This window comes from Canis lupus, chromosome 7 (genome assembly GCF_003254725.2).
Source record: "Canis lupus dingo isolate Sandy chromosome 7, ASM325472v2, whole genome shotgun sequence".
Classification (NCBI taxonomy): Eukaryota; Metazoa; Chordata; class Mammalia; order Carnivora; family Canidae; genus Canis; species Canis lupus.
The window spans coordinates 64,711,978-64,730,244 of NC_064249.1; the positions used below are offsets into that span (position 1 = coordinate 64,711,978).

Below are 18,267 nucleotides of genomic sequence, written 5' to 3' on the forward strand. Positions count from 1 at the left end.
ATAAATAAAATCCCTCATCCCCTTAAAAAAAATGTTTTAAGTGAAAGACTAAAATTGAGTTCCTGAGAAATACTTTATAGCTGATTTTTTTGTTTCTTATAGAGGGGAAAACTTAAATCCAGAGAGGGGAACTGGCCTGAGGCCCCCTCAGTGAGTCTATGACACCCAGGACTACCTGACTGCTGGCCTTACAAATCCAGCTGTAAGTATCAGACACAGGCACAAACACAGGCACAGGCGCAAAAAGAGATGCCCACAAGATTGGCATGGTCTCTTCTGAGGTCCAGTCCACGGTCACCCCTGGCATGCTGATCAAACCATGTGCCCCAGTCATCCTAGAACCAGCTGCCCATCATCCTTTAGGAATAGGATTCTCCATGGGATTTTTTTCAGTACCTTGCTAGGAAAAAGGGGTTCCCAACTATTGTTTCTCTCTCTGTCTCTCTGTTTCTCTCTCTCTCTCTCTCTCTCTCTCTCTCTCTCTCTCTCGGTTTTCTTTCAGCTTTAAGGGTGACCACTACTCGCCTGCCTTCGGCCCAGGGTGTGATCCTGGGATCCGGGATCGAGTCCCACATCGAGCTCCCCGTGGGGAGCCTGCTTCTCCTTCTGCCTGTGTCTCTGCCTCTGTCTGTCTCTCAATCTGTGTCTCTCATGAATAAATAAATAAATCTTTAAAAAAAAAAGGAGGGGGTGGCCACTACTCACCTCACACTTTGTGCTCTGGTCAATACCCAGTGGCTTGGAGTTTGCTGACTTGTTGGTACTGTTCCTTCTATGTCGAAAGCCCTTCCCCAACTTCCTCTCTGGGTAATTCTTATTTGTCCAACATGAACACAGGCATCATCTCGAAGTTCCATTGAAACGACTCCCGTGGTGGCCTCTAGAAGCAGCTGGCCTACACAGGGCTCCGTGAGGGCAGGTTCTGGCCTGTCGCGCTCTCCTCCCTGGTGCCTAGGGAGGTGTGCAGTGCGTGTCATTCAGCCTCTGCTTCATTCCAGCAATAACTCAAAGCCCTTTTCATTTTTCACTTCTGATTTGGTGAGAACTGCTTCTGAAACAGTTAGTCATTGTTTTTTTAACTTTCACTTTTTTAAACTCTCCAAAAGAGCAAGGAATAATGTCTCAGCTTGGGCTGCCATTACAAAATACCACTGACTGGGCGGCTGGAGGAACAGATATTTATTCTTCACAGTTTTGGAGGCTGCAAGTCTGTGATGAAGGTGCTGGCAGGGTTGGTGTCTGGAGGGAGTGCTCTCCCTGGGTTGCAGATGGCCACCTTCTAGCTGTGTCTTTACACAGCAGAGAGAGAGGGAGAGAGAAAGAGGGAGAGAGAGGGCAAGCTCTGTGGTCTCTTCTTATAAGGTCACTAAGCCTATCATGAGGACCCCCCCACTCCACCCTGTCATGACCCCATCCAACCCCAGTTCCCTTCCAAAGGCCCCAGCTCCATATACGATCACATTGGACATTAGGCTTCAACATATGAACAGGGAAGGCAGACATAGTTCAGTCCATAGCAGAAGAGCTCACTGACATTTTTTCAGTGTGTGCCAAGCTTACAGCAAGAGCTGAAAGCCTTCGTGGTTTGTGTAAATCCCTCAAGCGGAATTGAGCTGTTGGGATGACTCTTGCGCAAGCTTTGTGCATTCCTCAGGAGTTCTCACTCTCAGGTCTTGCAAAACTGAGTGTGACCAGACCTGGAACCAGGACACAGCCTGTGACGTCATGGCCTCACTTCTCCCAACTGATACTTCTCCAGGAATTGTTGGGCTTAAGGAAGGAGGCAGGTTTAAAGCTGCAAAGAGTTTTTTTGCAAAATGGGCGCTATGTTTCTTTAAACACTGCAAGGAGGTCTTGATGTATATCTGCTGGCAAATCTGTTCTTTCCCTCCATTATTACTAAGGATAACAATAGTATGAATTGAACTTATATCAAAAGGAGATGAAAACATCCTCAGGCCTTGGAGTAAATATAATTATGGTGCCTTTCTTTAAAGCTCCTTTGAGCTTCAATTTATTTCATTTCTAAAAATAAACTGCAGAGATTAGATCTATCCTTTGAGTGAATCCAAACAACTCAGAAAATTAAACACCTTAGCCACATCCCTTCCTTTCCAGAAGCACAGAGCACTGTTTAGCTTGGGAGACATAAAACTTCTCAATCAGCAGGACAAAATTTTAAAAATAACTTTGGCAGAAAGCAGTCATTTTAAAAGTAAGTCTGTCAGTAGACGAGTACATTTACTGAATAAAATGAAACTGAGAATGTTGAGAAAAAAGTACCAGGATGAAGAATCTATTGACTCTACACCAAGCTGTCTCTGAATTGAGTCTGCGACAAAGTTAGGGTAGTCTCAGATTCTCCATTCATCTTCAACAATCGGATATTCTAAGGATGACAGCATTATTTTGCTCTTTATATTGCTTGGCAAAGAAGCAGTACTTGGCATATTTACAGCCTCTTTACTTAAAAAATAAGTATATGATAGGAAATCAGATAAACCAGGTATTTTAGGATGAGCTGAAATGGAATGCCCATGAAGAGAAAAGGATAAACAAAACCCTCCAAAGGTGCCAGGAAGCACATCGGTGCACATATTAACCTGGCCGCTTGAGAAACGTGAATACTGAAGAGAAAAGTCTGACACCCAGCCTGGGGAAGAGCTAGTACCTTGTAAAACTGTGCCGGGAAGTTGCAAGTCCAAGAGCAAAAAAATGTCCAAAGGGCCACAGATATTTGAAGTTATAACCAAAGGACTAGAATTGGATGGTATGACAAGACACATGGGTATTTTCAGTACATAGTGTGTGTTGGAAAGTTCAAAGTTTTGATACTTAAACTCTACTGCCCACTCTTCCCTTTTGGGGATGTAGACTAATAGCATACATACACAAGGAATAGTAGGCAAGTGGGGAAATAAAGTTGAGCTGAAAATGTTAAGCTCAATGAAATGTTGAAAATGTTTAGAGACTTAAGGCTTTCTGCTCCTTATAGGAGGCATGGTTTCCACCCCATCTTCCATTCCCACCACCAACAAGTGGAGACAGACTCCAGGGAATTTTACGCATGGATTCAAGTGAAGAGAGATACCATGTAGAGTCTGGGGTTTGTGTGTAAAGCACTAGAATCCCACTAACTAGTGTAGTGAGCCTCAATAAACATATAGCAAGATGAGTAGGTCTTCCCATCAGAGTGAACTTGGATGAGAATAAAAAGCCAGGAGGCAGAAGAGTTTCCTTCCCCCATGGGCAGAGAGAATCATGAGGAAGAACCTTAATGTTCCTCTCACCACCAGCTGCCTAATTAATCCTCATCAATTGCATCATACCTGAAACTATCTGAAGAGAAAGTGATTGTGCCTTTGAGCAAGTCCTGTTGCCCCAGGCTGATTGTGTGTGTGTGTGTGTGTGTGTGTGTGTATGGCAAGTGTGTGTGTGTGTGTGTGTGTGTATCATATACATATATATGATCCAAGTATATGTATGTATATATGCATATACATATATATATGATCCTAGGCTATGATAAAAGAACAAAGGTAATTAAAATTATAATGAATGAGTTAATAAGATTGTCACTGATCAGGAAAATGTTCAGAACAAGTCAGATAAAGCCTCCCCACCTTGCCTTACCATGACATCCAAGGAGGCTCTAGGGAAATAGTGGTTAGCCAAGCTTAGTTTGAAAACCAGTAGCTTACCATTTCTCTGGGTCTCAGTTTTCTTATCTATGTAATAAATGGAAACCTTTCACTTCAGAGTAGAATGTTGTACATTGTGACAGGCCAGCATTCAACTGAAACAACTAGGGGGGGAAGCAAATGAATTGCAAGAATCATGTTTTTTAAGGAAATCAGAGGGGTGCCTGGGACGCTCAGGTGGTTAAGCATCTGACTCTTGATCTCAGTTTGGGTCTTGATCTCAGGGTCGTGAGTTCAAGCCCTGTGTTGGGTTCCACACCAGGCATACAGCCTACTTAAAAAAGAAAAGGAAATCAGAGACCAATGAAAGCAATGAGAGCCACAGTAAATAAATTTCCAGAGAAGGAAGGACTCTTCCTAGGTATACTGAGAAGCACAAGCTCTTTTCTTCAAGGTAGTTGGGGAGGGGGAGGATACTTGCTGATTCTGGGTGGGGGATAAGGATCTGACTTGGCCCAAGAAGAGGACATATTCTATGGGAAAGGGAAACTAGCAGAGCATTTGCAGTCATGGAATTGGTGTGATGGATTGGAAACTAGAGGAACCCCCAAAGGCAAGTCCAGTATTCCCATGAGCCATTTGCTGAGTTCTGGATCAGCTCAGGAGGCTGCAGGCTGGCCCAGAAAGGCAAAATGAAAACTCTCATGGTATTGGGGTGCTTATGAGACAAAATTCTGCTAGAAGTAGGAGCCCATAGCAAATAATACGATAAGTCTTCCCCTAAAGACAGTTGCTGGGTTTTGAACCTATGTGGGATGGGAAGCTCAAATGCTAAGGCCAGAATTTCTGAAAGGCAGTACTTTCAGGGACCAGGAGATAGAGATCCACCAAGCTCTTAAATGCCATCCCTGAAGGACTATATAAAGTAGAGCCTTAGTAGAGCTTCAGCCCACCTCATTGGATTGAGCCCTCATCCTAGAAAAGAGGACACCACTTCCTGGTGGAAGCAGTCATCTGGAGCCTCTACAGTTCCTTTACACACTGTCCAAGACACAAAGTTATAGACAAGTGAGGAGGCGGGAAACCTGACTAATAATCAAGTGGGAAAAAAACCATAGGAACGGAGCTACAAATAATCCAGATGTTGGAGCGAACAGTAACTTCAAGATGACTGTGGATACTAGGTTAAAGAAAAGAAAACATGAATAAAATGATTGGAGAGTTTCAACACAAAATTGAAACCGGTGAAAAGAAAGTTTTTATTGGGTGTGTGAAATTATTAACATATTGGATGGGTCTAAGAGCAGTTACAGCCTGCCTTTCCTTGGAGATGTGGCAGTGCCAAGCAGTCCTGTACCAGCTGGACAGAGTAGTTCTTGAGCCAGCGCTGGAGTTGAAGAGTGTAATGCAGAACTCCACGTTTGAATATGAAAACAAGTCACCTGGCTCTCTGTTCAAATGTACATGTTGTTCAGTAGCTCTGGGGTGAGGCCTAATATTCTGCATTTCCTGCAGGCTCCCAGGTGGCATTGGTGGCAAGGGCATGCAAGACATCTGTTCTTCTGTGTGCCCAGCACTTTCCCTCTTTCCTCCAAGAAAATGTTCCATCCTTCATTCCAACTATGAAGTTCAAGGGTGAACTTCCACCTTCTTTCATTATTCTGTCCACCCCACCCCCATCCCCACCCCCTCCCCGGCCATGGTCAGTTGGTCCAGGAGACAATCAGAATCTTTCCTGGTATTTTTGGTCTTGGAACCTGAGTGAGCTAGTTGCAAATCCTCCCCCGCGGAGCTCTTTCTAGACTCTTGGAGGTAACTGGGCAAAGAAGCAGAGATGAGGAGCAGAGAGTGTCTCCAGTCTGGGTTCCAACTGCCCCTAATATATGAAAAGGGATTTAAAAATAAACAAGAGTGTCTCCCAAATTATCATATGATCTCACTCATATGTGGAATTTAAGAAACAGAACAGAGGATCATAGGGAAAGAGAGGAAAAAATAAAACAAGACGAAATCAGAGAGGGAGACAAACCATAAGAGACTCTTAATCATAGGAAACAGAGTGTTGCTGGAGGGGATGGATGGGGTGGCATGGACATTAAGGAGGGGGCAGGGTGGGCAGCCCAGGTGGCTCAGCGGTTTAGTGCCCTCTTCAGCCCAGGGCGTGATCCTGGAGACCCGGGATCGAGTCCCATGTTGGGCTCCCTGCATGGAGCCTGCTTCTCCCTCTGCCTGTGTCTCTGCCTCTGTGTGTCTGTGTGTGTGTGTGTGTGTCTCTCATAAATAAATAAATAAAATCTTTAAAAAAAAAAGGGCACGGGATGTAAGGAACACTGAGTATTCTATAAAACTGATGAACTGACTGACCTCTACCTCTGAAACTAATAATATACTATATATCAATTAATTGAATTTAAATACAAAAAATATAAAAAATAAAAATAAACAAGATTATGACTTATCAGCTCGGATAACTACTGAGTTCTGGAAAATGTATCAGCCACTTACCATATGTAGGTCTCTGTTGGTAGATCCTCAACATACAAAGATGAACGGCGCCCGCCTGGTTGGGGAGACCACACGTTTCCATAGTTTGGTGTGTGCAGTGCCAAGGGGTATGGAAGCGACTGGAAGAGGTGCCTGATCCACTCAGATGTGTGGAAGGAGTGAAGGGCAGGTTCAGAAAAGTTTTTAGGGGCGCCTGGGTGGCTCAGTCGGTTAAGCATCCAGCTTCTGACTCTGACTCAAGTCATGATCTCAGGGTCCTGGGATCGAGCCCTGTTTCAGCTTCGCTGCTCAGTGGAGAGTCTACTTGAGGATTCTCTCTCTCTCTCCCTCTCCCTGTACCCTTCCCCACTCACGCTCGTGTGCATGCTCCCCCCTCTAAAATAAATAAATCTTAATAAAAAGCTGTAAAAGATTTCTAGAAATGGATTTTCAAAAAGTGAGCGGGAATTGTCTGTGGAGGCCTATGAAACTGTTCCAGGCAGAGGGACTTTGTTGAGCAAACATGATGGTCTAAAACCGTGTTTGGAACCCTACAACTAGCTTAAGCAGGAGGGTCGGGCCTTTTCTATGTGCTGCGATCCATCCCTTTCTTCTTAAGTCGTATGTATTTAAGCAACAACAGCAAAGCAATAACAAACACCAAGCCTGACTCTGATCCCCCCTCACCCCAAATGCACGACTGTCTGGCAGGTTCCCACCAACAACCATTCCCCTTTCTTCTTCCCTTAGACAAACAGAAAATTTGTCTTAGGATCGAAATGAATGTTTAAAAAACAAGCCTGATCTGCTTTAAATACCAAAATCTGCTTCAATAACACAGAGGTTGTGACATCCGTGGACAAAGCCAGGAAGTTCAAAGCCCCGCTGCCCGACACAATGTATTGAGCTCTGCTGTTGTTGGCATCTCTCAGCCCACGGCTGGTCCTGGTGTTTGTTGTTCAGATCTGAGTGTGCGACGGAGACATTCCTCAGACCACAGGACTCTTTCTTCTATGGGGAAAAATGTGTGTTTTTAAACGTGCTTTCTGAAAGCAGGAACAACAATTGCTAGGAATGGCTGCTACTGAAGTCTCTTGAATGGCAAGTGCCAAGAGTAATTCAAAGTCTAGAGCAGATTTTAGCTGTTTTAAAGGGTTAAAAAAAAAGTTTACACGTTTACTGACATCCAAACCCCGAACTTTTTCATCATCTAAAGCTGAAACCCTGTCCCCGTTAACACTAACTCCCCACTTCCAGTCTCCCCCCCCTCCCCCCCCTCCAGCCCAGGGTCTGGTCACTTCCATTCTACTTTCTGTCTCTATAACTGTGACTACTCTAGGTAGCTCATGTAAGTGGAACGCTACAATATTTGTCCTTCTGTATCTGGCTTATTTCGCCTACTATAATGTCTTTAGAGTTCTTGTGTCCAAATTGCCTTCCTTTTAAAGGCTAAATAATTATGCACCACATTTTGCCTGTGCGTTCATCCATTGATGGATACTTGGGTTGCTTCCAAATTTGGGCTATTGTGAATAATGCTGCTATGAACATGGGTTTGCAAATATCTGTTGGAGTCCCTGCTTTCAGTGGATTCTTTTTTTTTTTATTTTCCAAGAAAACTATATGGAGGGGTGCCTGGCTGGCTCAGTCAGTAGAGCATGTGACTCTTGATCTCAGGGTTGTAAGTGCAAGCCCCACATTAGGCATAGAGATTACTTAAAAAATAAAATCTTAAAAAAAAGAAAGCCGTATGGAGGTGATGTGGATGGGCCCTTTCTTGTTTTTGGCTGTGAGAGAAGGCTGACCTGGGAGGCAGGGCGTTGGTTCTACTCCTCACTGCTCTGAGGTCCCAGGCCCCTGGAGCCTCTATCTCTTAGCCACAGGTCCCCCACCCCTGATCTTGGGGAGTCCCTTCCACCTCTCAGGTCCTTCCCCTAGGTAACCACGTGTAGGACACTCTGCACTCAGACATGCACCCTCAGCTACTTCTGGCTTTTGTTTGTTCCTTGGTGGAACTGGAAGTGGAATGGACCCTTGGCATGAGCAGGTGTATCATTCCCACTTTGGAGGATTCTTGAGCAGCCTTGATGGCCCATGGCATATAGAAATCTTTCACTTTGCTGAGGCATGAATTTGAACCTCACACATGGTGAGGTTGGTGTGTGGGTGCAAGTCACTTAGTGGGCAAGTTGGCCTGGCTGACTGCCCAGTGTCTGCCTCTCGGTGAGGCGTTGCTGGCCGCTACTAATCCCATCTTCAGCAATGACTTTTGTGAAGAGGCAGAGCTTTGGTGAGTGAGTGAGTGTGTGTGTGTGTGTGTGTGTGTGAGAGAGAGAGAGAGAGAGACACGGAGGGAGGGAGGGAGAAAATGCCTCTAATGCTGACTGCTTGAGCTGGCAATGGAAGCAAAAAAAAGTAGAGAAGCCTATGATAGAAGCCTAATGGTTCCTACTGAATAGATCACAAAGTGGTCCGTTGAACTTCACAGTAGCTCTGTAGTGTAGACAACTTCACTATACATTCACTATAGCAGTAAGACACACCTATTTGTGAAATTTTAGTGAGTGTCTCAGCCAGCAGAAAATGTGCTCATTGAGAGATAAAACTTTAGAAAAGTTTGAAAAAGTGCCTCAGGAGAAAAGCAAGAGACTGTACAAACATTTCCAGGAAGCAGCACATGGCAAAGGCACCAGTGTGGCTCCTAAACCAATCTTACTTTCAAGTAAGGGCTGGTTTGGAAGTTTTAAGATGTGTTTTTCTTGGCAAAAGGTGCAGTTAATAGGAATAAGCAGGCCAGTTGTCTATCTCACGGCAGACAGGATTAGTCCTGAGCTAAAGAAGTGCACAGAGGAAGGGAGGCGCGTGTCCCAGGCTGTGAGGACTCCAGAGTGTGTGGGGGGTGGCGGCCTCACACGCCAGATGGAAGCTGTGGAGAGATTCAATCAGAGAATAAGGAATGAGTCCATCAGAGAAGGCCTTGAAAAGCTGGTATAAAGGGGCAAAGGGCCTAAAAACAATGGTGAAGAATGAGGAAAGGCCAGTTGAATCCTTCATCAATTTAGTGAGGTGTTCCATTGCGCCAAGCTGCCAACATCACGGCCATCCATCAGAACCGAGCCTATTTCAGCGGTTCTAAGAAATCCCCATTGGCTCCATCCCAGGAAATATCCAAGAAGCAGCAAAAGTAAAGAGGGATTAACAAACTTAACTTTGGTTAAGACTAAGGAAGGAAAAATAAAAAAGAAAATGACAATAAAAATAAGAATAAAACATAAGGTAACAAACATGGGTGCAAATGAGAAAAAATAGTATTGGTTTCCAAATAGCGAAATGTGAATGAGTTAGAAAACCTAGATGAAACACATTTTTGGAAAAAGTGAAAATGACAGACTTGAATCAAGGAAAATGGAAGATTTGGTTAAGACAGTGGCTGTTAAAGGCCAGCCCCAACTAGAAGGTCCATCCAGGTCCAAAGCATTCAAGTCAGAGTTAACATCCTCAGTAAAGATCACCTTCATCCTTTATTAGGAAGGGAAGCAGGGAAGCGGATGCACTAACTTGATGTGGTCGGTATAACCTTGTTCCCAAAACCCGACAGTTGCATGGAAAGCTAATAAAATTTTGAGATCCTTTCAGTTATGACCATAGATGCGAAGGTCCTAAGTATAATGTTAAACTGAAATGGGGGAGGATAGGAGAAGAACAGCTGCCACTCACCCTGTTGTTGAAGATACCTGCCCCCCACTCCCACCCCCAGCACTTTGATAAACCTCTTTCTCCATGCACGTTCTTTGGGTTTTGCTTTGCAATTGTCTCACTGACCTGGTCGCCACCTCATTCTTGTTCCTGAAGAAAACACAGGTCTGTTTTGCTGTCGTGTTTTTTTGCTGTAAATCAGTAAAAGAAGCAAAGAGAGAGGGACCTCAAGTGGGTAAATTACACAGGTTCTACAGCCTCACAGAGTTTCTGTACTGAAAGTTCCTGGTTTATATTTGCAGACTTTTTTTTGAAATGGTAAATGAATGAGGGTGAGACTCATTAAATGTACTCCTTCCTTCTGACCACCTGGTTGCTGCCTGATTCCCAGCTTGGAGACCCTAAGAGAGGCCTCTAGGACAGCATGAGTCCCCTTGAGTGAGGTGGCATTTCACATTTCCCAGAGTGTCCAGCCTGAGGGACCCATTCCATGATGACTCCCTGCTCCTTCTCACTGCAAGAAAGCATGTCCTTAGGCTCACCTTCCCAATGGAAGCCAACTCGCATTTTAGAATACAGAATTCTGGGGAAAAAACATCTTTTCCTGAGCAGGCATTCCAAGTGGTGACAGAGTTGGGTCTTTGGTTCACACACACTCTTTGTGCCAACCGTTTAGTGATACTATGGGAGTGTGAGTCCCTTTAATGCCATTCCTAAGAGACTTTTCTGTCATTTCTAGCTCTGAGAGATGCAGGGATAACCTCTTCCCTCTTTTGGCTTTTAGGTATTTGCAAATAATTTTTTAAAGTTTATTTATTTTTTTAGTAATCTCGGCACCCAACGAGGGGCTCAAACTCATGACCCTGAGATCAAGAGTCACACGCTCCTCTAACTGAGCCAGCCAGTGCCCCTGCAAATAATTAATTAATGATTTAATTGTTCCCTCCCCCAGGCAGCACCTGGTTTCTTAGAACTTATATCATGGGCCAGAAAAACAGGGACATTGGGACAGGGGGAGAGATGGTGCTGTGAGCAAAGGCAAGGTGACAGCTAAGTTTTTATCTGGAGGATGTGGGAACAGATCAATGAGCAAAACTGGGCTTGGGGATTATTTATGCACATAAAGACAAGATGGAAATGCATATTCTTATTCTCCGCCTGCCCTAGAGAGAGATGGGTGAGATGCTGGCTGTGTGCCTCCTCTTTTGAAGAGTTTGTAAGTTAAGTGTTTCTATGAAGATATTCACCTCCCAAATAGACTAGGACTTAGCATTTTCTCCACCAAATGCTTAGCTCAGAGGAAGCACTAAATACAGGGGCCTAGCAAGTGTGTGGGGAAAAGGACATGAAGTAAAAACAAGTGACGTCTGGAATCTGAACTAACATGAATTCAGCTTGTAAACAAGGGCTCTAGAGAAGGTTACCGAAGTCCTGCTGCTCTAATGCCCTTTTGTTGAAATTATTTCTGCAGGTCATCACAGCTGGCTTGTCAGTATTGCTGTTTGATATGATCCTGACCAATGCAATGGTGGGATGGTAAGTCTTTGGCACAGAGAGAGAAAAGCAAATTCATTGTTTGGGTTTTATCAGGATACTATTTTTTTTTCCCTCTTAAATGTTGAAGAATGGGTTTTTGGGGTATATATTTTATTGACCTGTAAATATACATTTTGAGAAGTGCATATGTCATGAATATGCAACTTGATGAATTTTCACAAACTGATTATACCGAACCTACTATAACCAGCATCCAGATTAAGAAATAGAACATCACCCACACACCTTTCAGCCACTTATCCACACAAGCATAAGCACTGTTGGTGAACTACTAGTTTTATATATATTATGTGATGTTTCCAAGATTTTATAGCTACTATGACTAGACAAGGATTCAAAACCAGACCTGTGTGTGCCCAAGACCCCATAACCTTACTGTTCCTCCTTAAACCTGACTTGGCAAACACCAAGGATTTACCCACAGTATAGACAGTGTCTAGGTAGAAGTGGGTCATAATGGAGATACAAGAGAAATTGGCCTTGTGTTCTTCTCCCCCCAGTATGATCATCTATAAAGAACTTCTAGATAATTCGACAGCAACACAGAAGGAGCATTACTCAGGACAAGACAGCTCTATTTCTTGTTGAGGGTCTGACATGGTGAACTCAGAATGTCCAGTGGAATGATTATAGAAAAAAGATCTCATTGTCTTAGTTAATACCATAAACTATAATTCTGTCCGTTAGCTGAAAGTATTTATTGTGTGACTGCTGCATGCAAAGACATGTCAGCGCTCAAGGAGGGGAAGGGGCAGGGAAATCATAAAGATAATTTGTGGGATAAGACAGTCATGGTTTGAATGCACAGCAAATGTGAGGGCTGAAGGAAGGAGAGGGGATGGACCATCAGGAAGGCTTTGGAACTGGCTTGAACTGGACCTTATGCAGAATAGAGAGGCTTAGCAAGGCTGCGGGTGGAAGAGGATTTGGGCCTTCTGGCCCCGGGAAGACCAGGAAGGATAGAGAGGCAGGAGGTGCCAATGGTGAATGTTGGTGATTTGGAACCGGAGCTGCGGCTGTGGGGAAGGGAGCTAATTCCATGCTCCCCCCTCCTTCCCCTGCACCTGTCCTTCCAGGAAGGCATGACGCCCACAGTGGGTGACGTCCAGAAGCCCAGCTGCCAAGATATCCTGATACATTCTTGAGACTTGTCCCCAAATGTCAATGTCTTCACCTACATAGCAGTAGTCTAAATTCTTGATGGTGTTTTTCTTTCTCACAAGTAAACTTCCGACTACTGTATTTTGTACAGAATTTCAGAATGAATTTTAAAAACCCAGGTGTTGAGCCGAGTGTGAGAAATAGAGGAGTGAGATTCCTCCAGCAGGGAGGAAATGCTAAGGCTGACTATCACAGCAGCAGTCTGTAAGAGGCCAAGCCTGCAGGCTCTTTCATGTCCTGTGAACTTGATGGGTATGCCCTGAACAAAATGGAAAGAAAGCCTGTGTGTACCCAAATCAAGGAAACAGCATGTGTGATTATTGCAAAAGGAACCTTGACTTTGGAATTTCCTGATTTTTGAGAACTCTTGAGTTTAAGGATGGTGTGTTTTCAGCCCCAAAGAATTTTCCAACCACAAAGTGAACCACCAGAGGAGGAGTGTCAGGCTGTATTTCAGATTTCCTGTCTTTTGCACAGAACTAGTCTGCACTGTCCACAGACTGGTGTGCTCAAGCTGAGCCTGGCTGACCGGCTCTCAGAGCCTGGGCGCCGGCAGGGCTGTCCTCTGTCTTGCGGGAGCTTAGAACTGATCAGAAGTCACAAAGGGCAGGGACTGCAGAACTGTTTTGTTGGGACCTCCTGTGTTTGCCTGTATCGTCGTTGTTTCTTGTTTGGTTTGCAAATTTTAAATTGGTTGACGTTGAGAAGTCAGGTGATTTCCCCATAAAGGTCCAGGTTTCCAGATTCTTTTGAAAATACGGAACAATGGCTACTTTGGGCCTGTACTTCCACATGGCCCCAGCTGCTGGAATAGAGACTGCCCCCTTACAAGGACATGGACTCTTGAAGTCAGCGCAGCCTCCACCACACCAGGCTGGCTGAGACCAGACGACCCTGTATCAGCTACGTCTGAGAGCCTCCATTTGCACATATATTCGTTCATTTCACAAAAGGTGTTTGGTGGGCTCTGAGGCTACAGACACAGTGTGTGGCCCCAGCGAGGTCAACCATCCAGGAAATGAGTACATGACGTGTCATTATCTACCTTTTGGGGGTGTGGGGCGGGGGGTTGGCTGGCAGCTTAGCTGCACGAAACATCATCATCTGAAGTAGGGTTTTTCACCTCAGCACTGTTGATATTTGGGGCCAGATAATTTGTTGTAGGGGGGTTGTCCTATGCCTTATAGGGTTATTAGATGCAAACCTGAGCCCTATTCCACTGGATGCCAATAGCACCTGCTCCCCTTGGGAGCAGAACTACCCCAGTTGGGAATCAGGGATGTAAAGGTTTGCGGTGGTTAGTGGAGAAAATGCCATTTAAAATTTCGGCAAGACTTAGCAGCTTGCTTATCTCCTGAGTTAGAGATTTGGTCAACCCGTGTGTCTGGTTCTCAGAAGCCCCTCCCACCCTCTCTGTGTGCAGCACACACCATGCTAAGTGACAGGTAGATGTGCACACCCCATCTTCCTGTGGCTGTGAGCTCCTCCAGGAGGGGAACCACACTCATGTACTTGTGTGGCTCACCGCCTAGCCCTAAGGACTGAATAAATGAGTGGCCAGTCTTCTACATCCCATACCGAGAAAAATTATAAACCTAAGTACCAATGTTGGTCAACTTTTTAAAGTCTTTTCTTAAAAGCAATTGCTCTTATCCGACAAATTATCTTGTTTTTATTATAAAAACAATCTGTTGCAAGCCCAGAATTTAAATACCCAGATGAATATTTAATTATTCACTTTTAGCCAACAGAGTTTCATGCTACATATCAATATGTACTCCTCTATTCCAGAATTTCAGCAAAGCGGATCCAACACGTACAAAAGAAAAAATTCTGAACCGTGAGCAATGTCCCTGTTGAGTAGAATTAGTTGTGGGTGCCCCTTCTTTGAATCCTTTTTAGAGTAAGAGAGACTCTTACCTTTGCAAGTATTTAGATACAAGAAGAGAAAACAAATAATCCAAACACAACCTCTTTGTTCTGAGGATTCTGTGATCCCTTCTCGCCTTTGCCTTTGCTGATCGTTCACGGAGCCCGCCATTGATCATGAGTTACCAACATGCTGGATCTTAGCACAAGCCTCCCACACACGATGTCTTCTGCCTTTATTTTCAGACACTGCACAGAGACTGCCCAAGCCTCTTTATAGGAAGAGTGAATTCAGGGGTGAAGGAAGTACTACTCCCCCCAACACACCCCAGAGTGCAGCTAGGATCACAGTGATGGAAATTGATCAGTTTTCCATTTTCGTTAAAAAATGCAAAAACTCTAAAATGCTAAGAAGGGCCTTCTAGAGAACTGTCCCTCATTACCTCTCCACACAGAGTAATTTATCAGATTGTGAACTGTCCCCCTCAGCAAGCCTCCAAGGGAGTGGCACATTAGGCAAATAGCTTTTCGTGGAAAAGAAAAAAAGCCAAAATAGTTTGGAACATGGATGGGAGCAGGGGGAGCAAGGATAAGAATTCATCATCATTCATGGAAAAAATATTTATTAGGCGCTGCATGTAGTGCTGGGCCCCCAGCCAGAAAAGGGTACAGGCTCTGCCCCATCTCATGGGGTCAGTAGGTGCTTGAATGAGCACAATAATGAATGTACAGTTGAGGCCTCTTCTGATGGGCAAAGACTGGAGGGACCCTGAAACCCCACACCCCCACACACCCCAAAGAGAAGCTAGTGATGGATGTTTCTGGCTGGGTAAGGTCTACAATCTGGTGCGTATGCCTTCGTTAGATGAAGTGTGTTGACTTCAGGAATGATGGGGATTACAAGATTTGCCAACAGTTCAGTGAGGACCTGACTTAAATAGTTGTAATGCTATTAAGATTCCTGCGCCCTGTGTCAGCTTCTCCTGCTGTTTAGAAAACAACATCAAAGCTTACCTCCCTGGCTCTCTTACCAGTAAACTTGAACCAAGGTTTGTTTCCTTCTGAGCATTCACTAAGCTGCTTTGGTGTTTCATGAAATAGCTAAGCCCAGCGGATGAAATGCAAGGTTATTACACTTCGGCATTGTTCTAAGGCCGTGGGGGGAGAAGGGGCAAAGAGCCAGCCCGTAGCCTATTCTTCTCCCTGGTGACTGCGGAGGATTACTGGAAGCTGCAGAAATGACTGAGCCCCCCGTTACATTTGCAGAAATAAGCCCCTCCCAAGGCCAAAGGCCCGTGCAGCCTGTGCGCCAGGTCACAGTGACTCTGAACTTGCCTGGGGGTGCTGGTGGGGGTGGGGGGTGTTAAGAAGACGTGTGTGTGTGTGTGTGTGTGTGTGTGTGTGTGTGTGTGTGTGTTCTTTAAGGGATGTTGAAAAGAACAGTAAGATCTGTGTAAAAGGAAAAGCCTGGCGTTCAGGGCTGAGCCTCTGGACCAAAAGAATGGCTTCCCGTTCAGTTACTTCTTCATCCAAAGAGATGTCCCTGAATTAGACCAGGCACCAGCACAAATGGGTCGTGTTTCCACATATGGTCTTCTGGAACTTGGACCCCAGTTTCTTACAGAAGCAATCCTTTAAACGATGATTATAGGGATCCCTGGGTGGCACAGCGGTTTAGCGCCTGCCTTTGGCCCAGGGCTCGATCCTGGAGACCCGGGATCGAATCCCACGTCGGGCTCCCAGTGCATGGAGCCTGCTTCTCCCTCCGCCTGTGTCTCTGCCTCTCTCTCTCTCTCTCTGTGACTATCATAAGTAAATAAATAAAATTTTTTAAAAATTGTCTTTAAAAAAAAAAGATGATTATAGATCTAGGAAGGTCCTCGGGCATTTGTTTCACCTCTAACGTAAATGCTAATTTCAGTTGCATTATTATGAGTTAAATGTGCATTAAAGAGAATTTAGGGACTTATTGCCACTATTCATAGTATTTCTGGGCAAAGAAGAAAGTACATTCCAACTTGGAGCTTTGGAGACCAGGCATCCATCCCCCTCACGCTCTCACCTTTCCATCCCAGCTGTTCCCCTCCCTGGGGGGTGGGACACCCTCCTGGCCCCGTCCCCCAGTGACTGTCTACCTAACGAGTGCCTCTGCTCTCACTCAGAGGCCTGTAGTCACCAGGGAGAGGAGATGATGGTGGTTTAGGGGCTTTTCCCTCTCTAGGGTTGACAGGGGGAAGGGAGTAGATTTGTTCTCTGTTGTTCTAAAAGGCAGAACTGGGACTCACAGGCAAGGTTGTAAAAAGCAGCTGTTGGGTCAACCTGAGGAAGGACTTCCCCCTGGAGGGAGGAACCATGTGCCCAGGGTCTTCCATGAGTCAGAAGCCCATCGACACCGGCTTGAACCCTTTGCGCAGTGGGATGTTCCCCCCAGGTGAAGTCTTCAAGCAGCATCAGGAAGCCAGCTCTGAGGGCCAGTGAGGAAGACACTGCTGCCCTGGGAGGACAGTCAGCTAGCCGATAGGATAATATTTTATCACTTGTCCATTACAGGCCAAGTGTGGGGGTGATGGCTTCATGTATACCCTTTCCAGCCTCACAGAGATTGCTGGATGTGACGTCTCCCGTGGCACAGACGAGACGAAAGCTGGATAGCATGCACAGGGTCACGTAGCTGGTAAACACCTGAGCCACAGTTTGAACTCACTTTATTGTTTTAATAGTCTCACACTTAGTTCATCCCTGTGCTGAACGAGGTAAATGGTACAAGTTTTCTTTATGTCAGAGTCACTCACATAGGTGACATTTCTCACTGGGAATGTTCACAGCCACCATGTGTCTCATATATTGGGTGCCCTGGGTGTGTGTTGGACACGTAAAGACGCCACGGCCTAGGTGTGTGTGTGCTGCATGTGGGTACATGGATGGAGGCACACATGGAACCGAAAGGCCATTGGCACCTCTGATCCAGAGCATTTCATCACCAGGGACCTCCCATCATAATCCTTCAGTGACGGCCCAGCCGGTCCCCAGAAGTGCTTTTTGGGAAGAATTTGAGGATTCAGACAGCAGATTATCTGCTGAGAAGTTTAAGATAGAAAATGTACAGACCTCTGGATGTATTAAATGTGAGGCATGTGGGGACGCCTGGGTGGCTCAGTCGGTTAAGCACCTGCCTTCGGCTCAGGTCATGATCCCAGGGTCCTGGGATCGAGTCCTGCATTGGGCTCTCTGCTCAGCTCTCTTCCTCTGCCACTCCCCCTGCTTGTGCTCTTTGGATCTCCCCTCTGTCAAATAAATAAATAAAATCTTATTAATTAATTAGAGGCATGTTAAAATAGTCAACTCCTCCTTCTCACCGTCTGCAGTGTTCCCACTACCTTTTCATTTTCAAATCGCTGACTATATTTCTTTCTGCTCCGGTGGGAAATTCATGATTTGCCGTTAGTATTTTCATCTCTAACTGTTCTGTTAGTCTCAGTGAAGTAGCAGGGTGCAGAGACTGTCACTTCAGTCACGGTAAGATTATGGATACCTGCATGGTGTCGTCCTGTCATCAAGCCTCCTCTGCAAAAAGGCCCCCTAGCAGCTGTATGGGAAGCCCTGTCCCCTCTGCATCTGCTGCAGAGCATTTGCGGGAGTACAGTCTCCTGTGCCGGGTCAGGATGAGCGGGATACCACCCCTGCTTCCCAGGGAGAAAGGCTCCAACCCCACCTTGCAGCCCTCTCCCCTCCTGCCACACAGCTGACGTTTACTTGGGATCACCAGGCCCGACCTGACAGCAGGGCAGGTTAGGCAGGGGATGAGAAGGTCTCTGCCACAGAATGAGGGACCCCTTGCCCTGCTGCAGGTGGGCACTGG

The 18,267-nt window shown here is 45.5% G+C and overlaps 1 protein-coding gene across 16 annotated transcripts in view; it reads left to right on the top strand.

Moving 5' to 3' along the window:
- Nucleotides 1–18,267, top strand: part of TMEM241 (transmembrane protein 241) — a 112,084-nt gene that overhangs the window by 89,312 nt on the left and 4,505 nt on the right. For 11 of the 16 annotated variants that reach the window (XR_003128596.3, XR_003128598.3, XR_003128595.3 and 8 more), the window contains one exon: nucleotides 11,293–11,357. Coding sequence is in view for 9 of the 16 variants with exons in the window: in XM_025429320.3 (XP_025285105.1) it covers nucleotides 11,293–11,357 (65 nt within the window). In the remaining 7 variants the exon portion in view is untranslated. Of the gene's footprint in view, nucleotides 1–102; nucleotides 203–502; nucleotides 739–11,292; nucleotides 11,358–14,330; nucleotides 14,380–18,267 lie in introns of those variants that run through there. The other 5 variants (XR_007412115.1, XM_049112837.1, XR_007412114.1 and 2 more) reach the window with 4 other exon arrangements.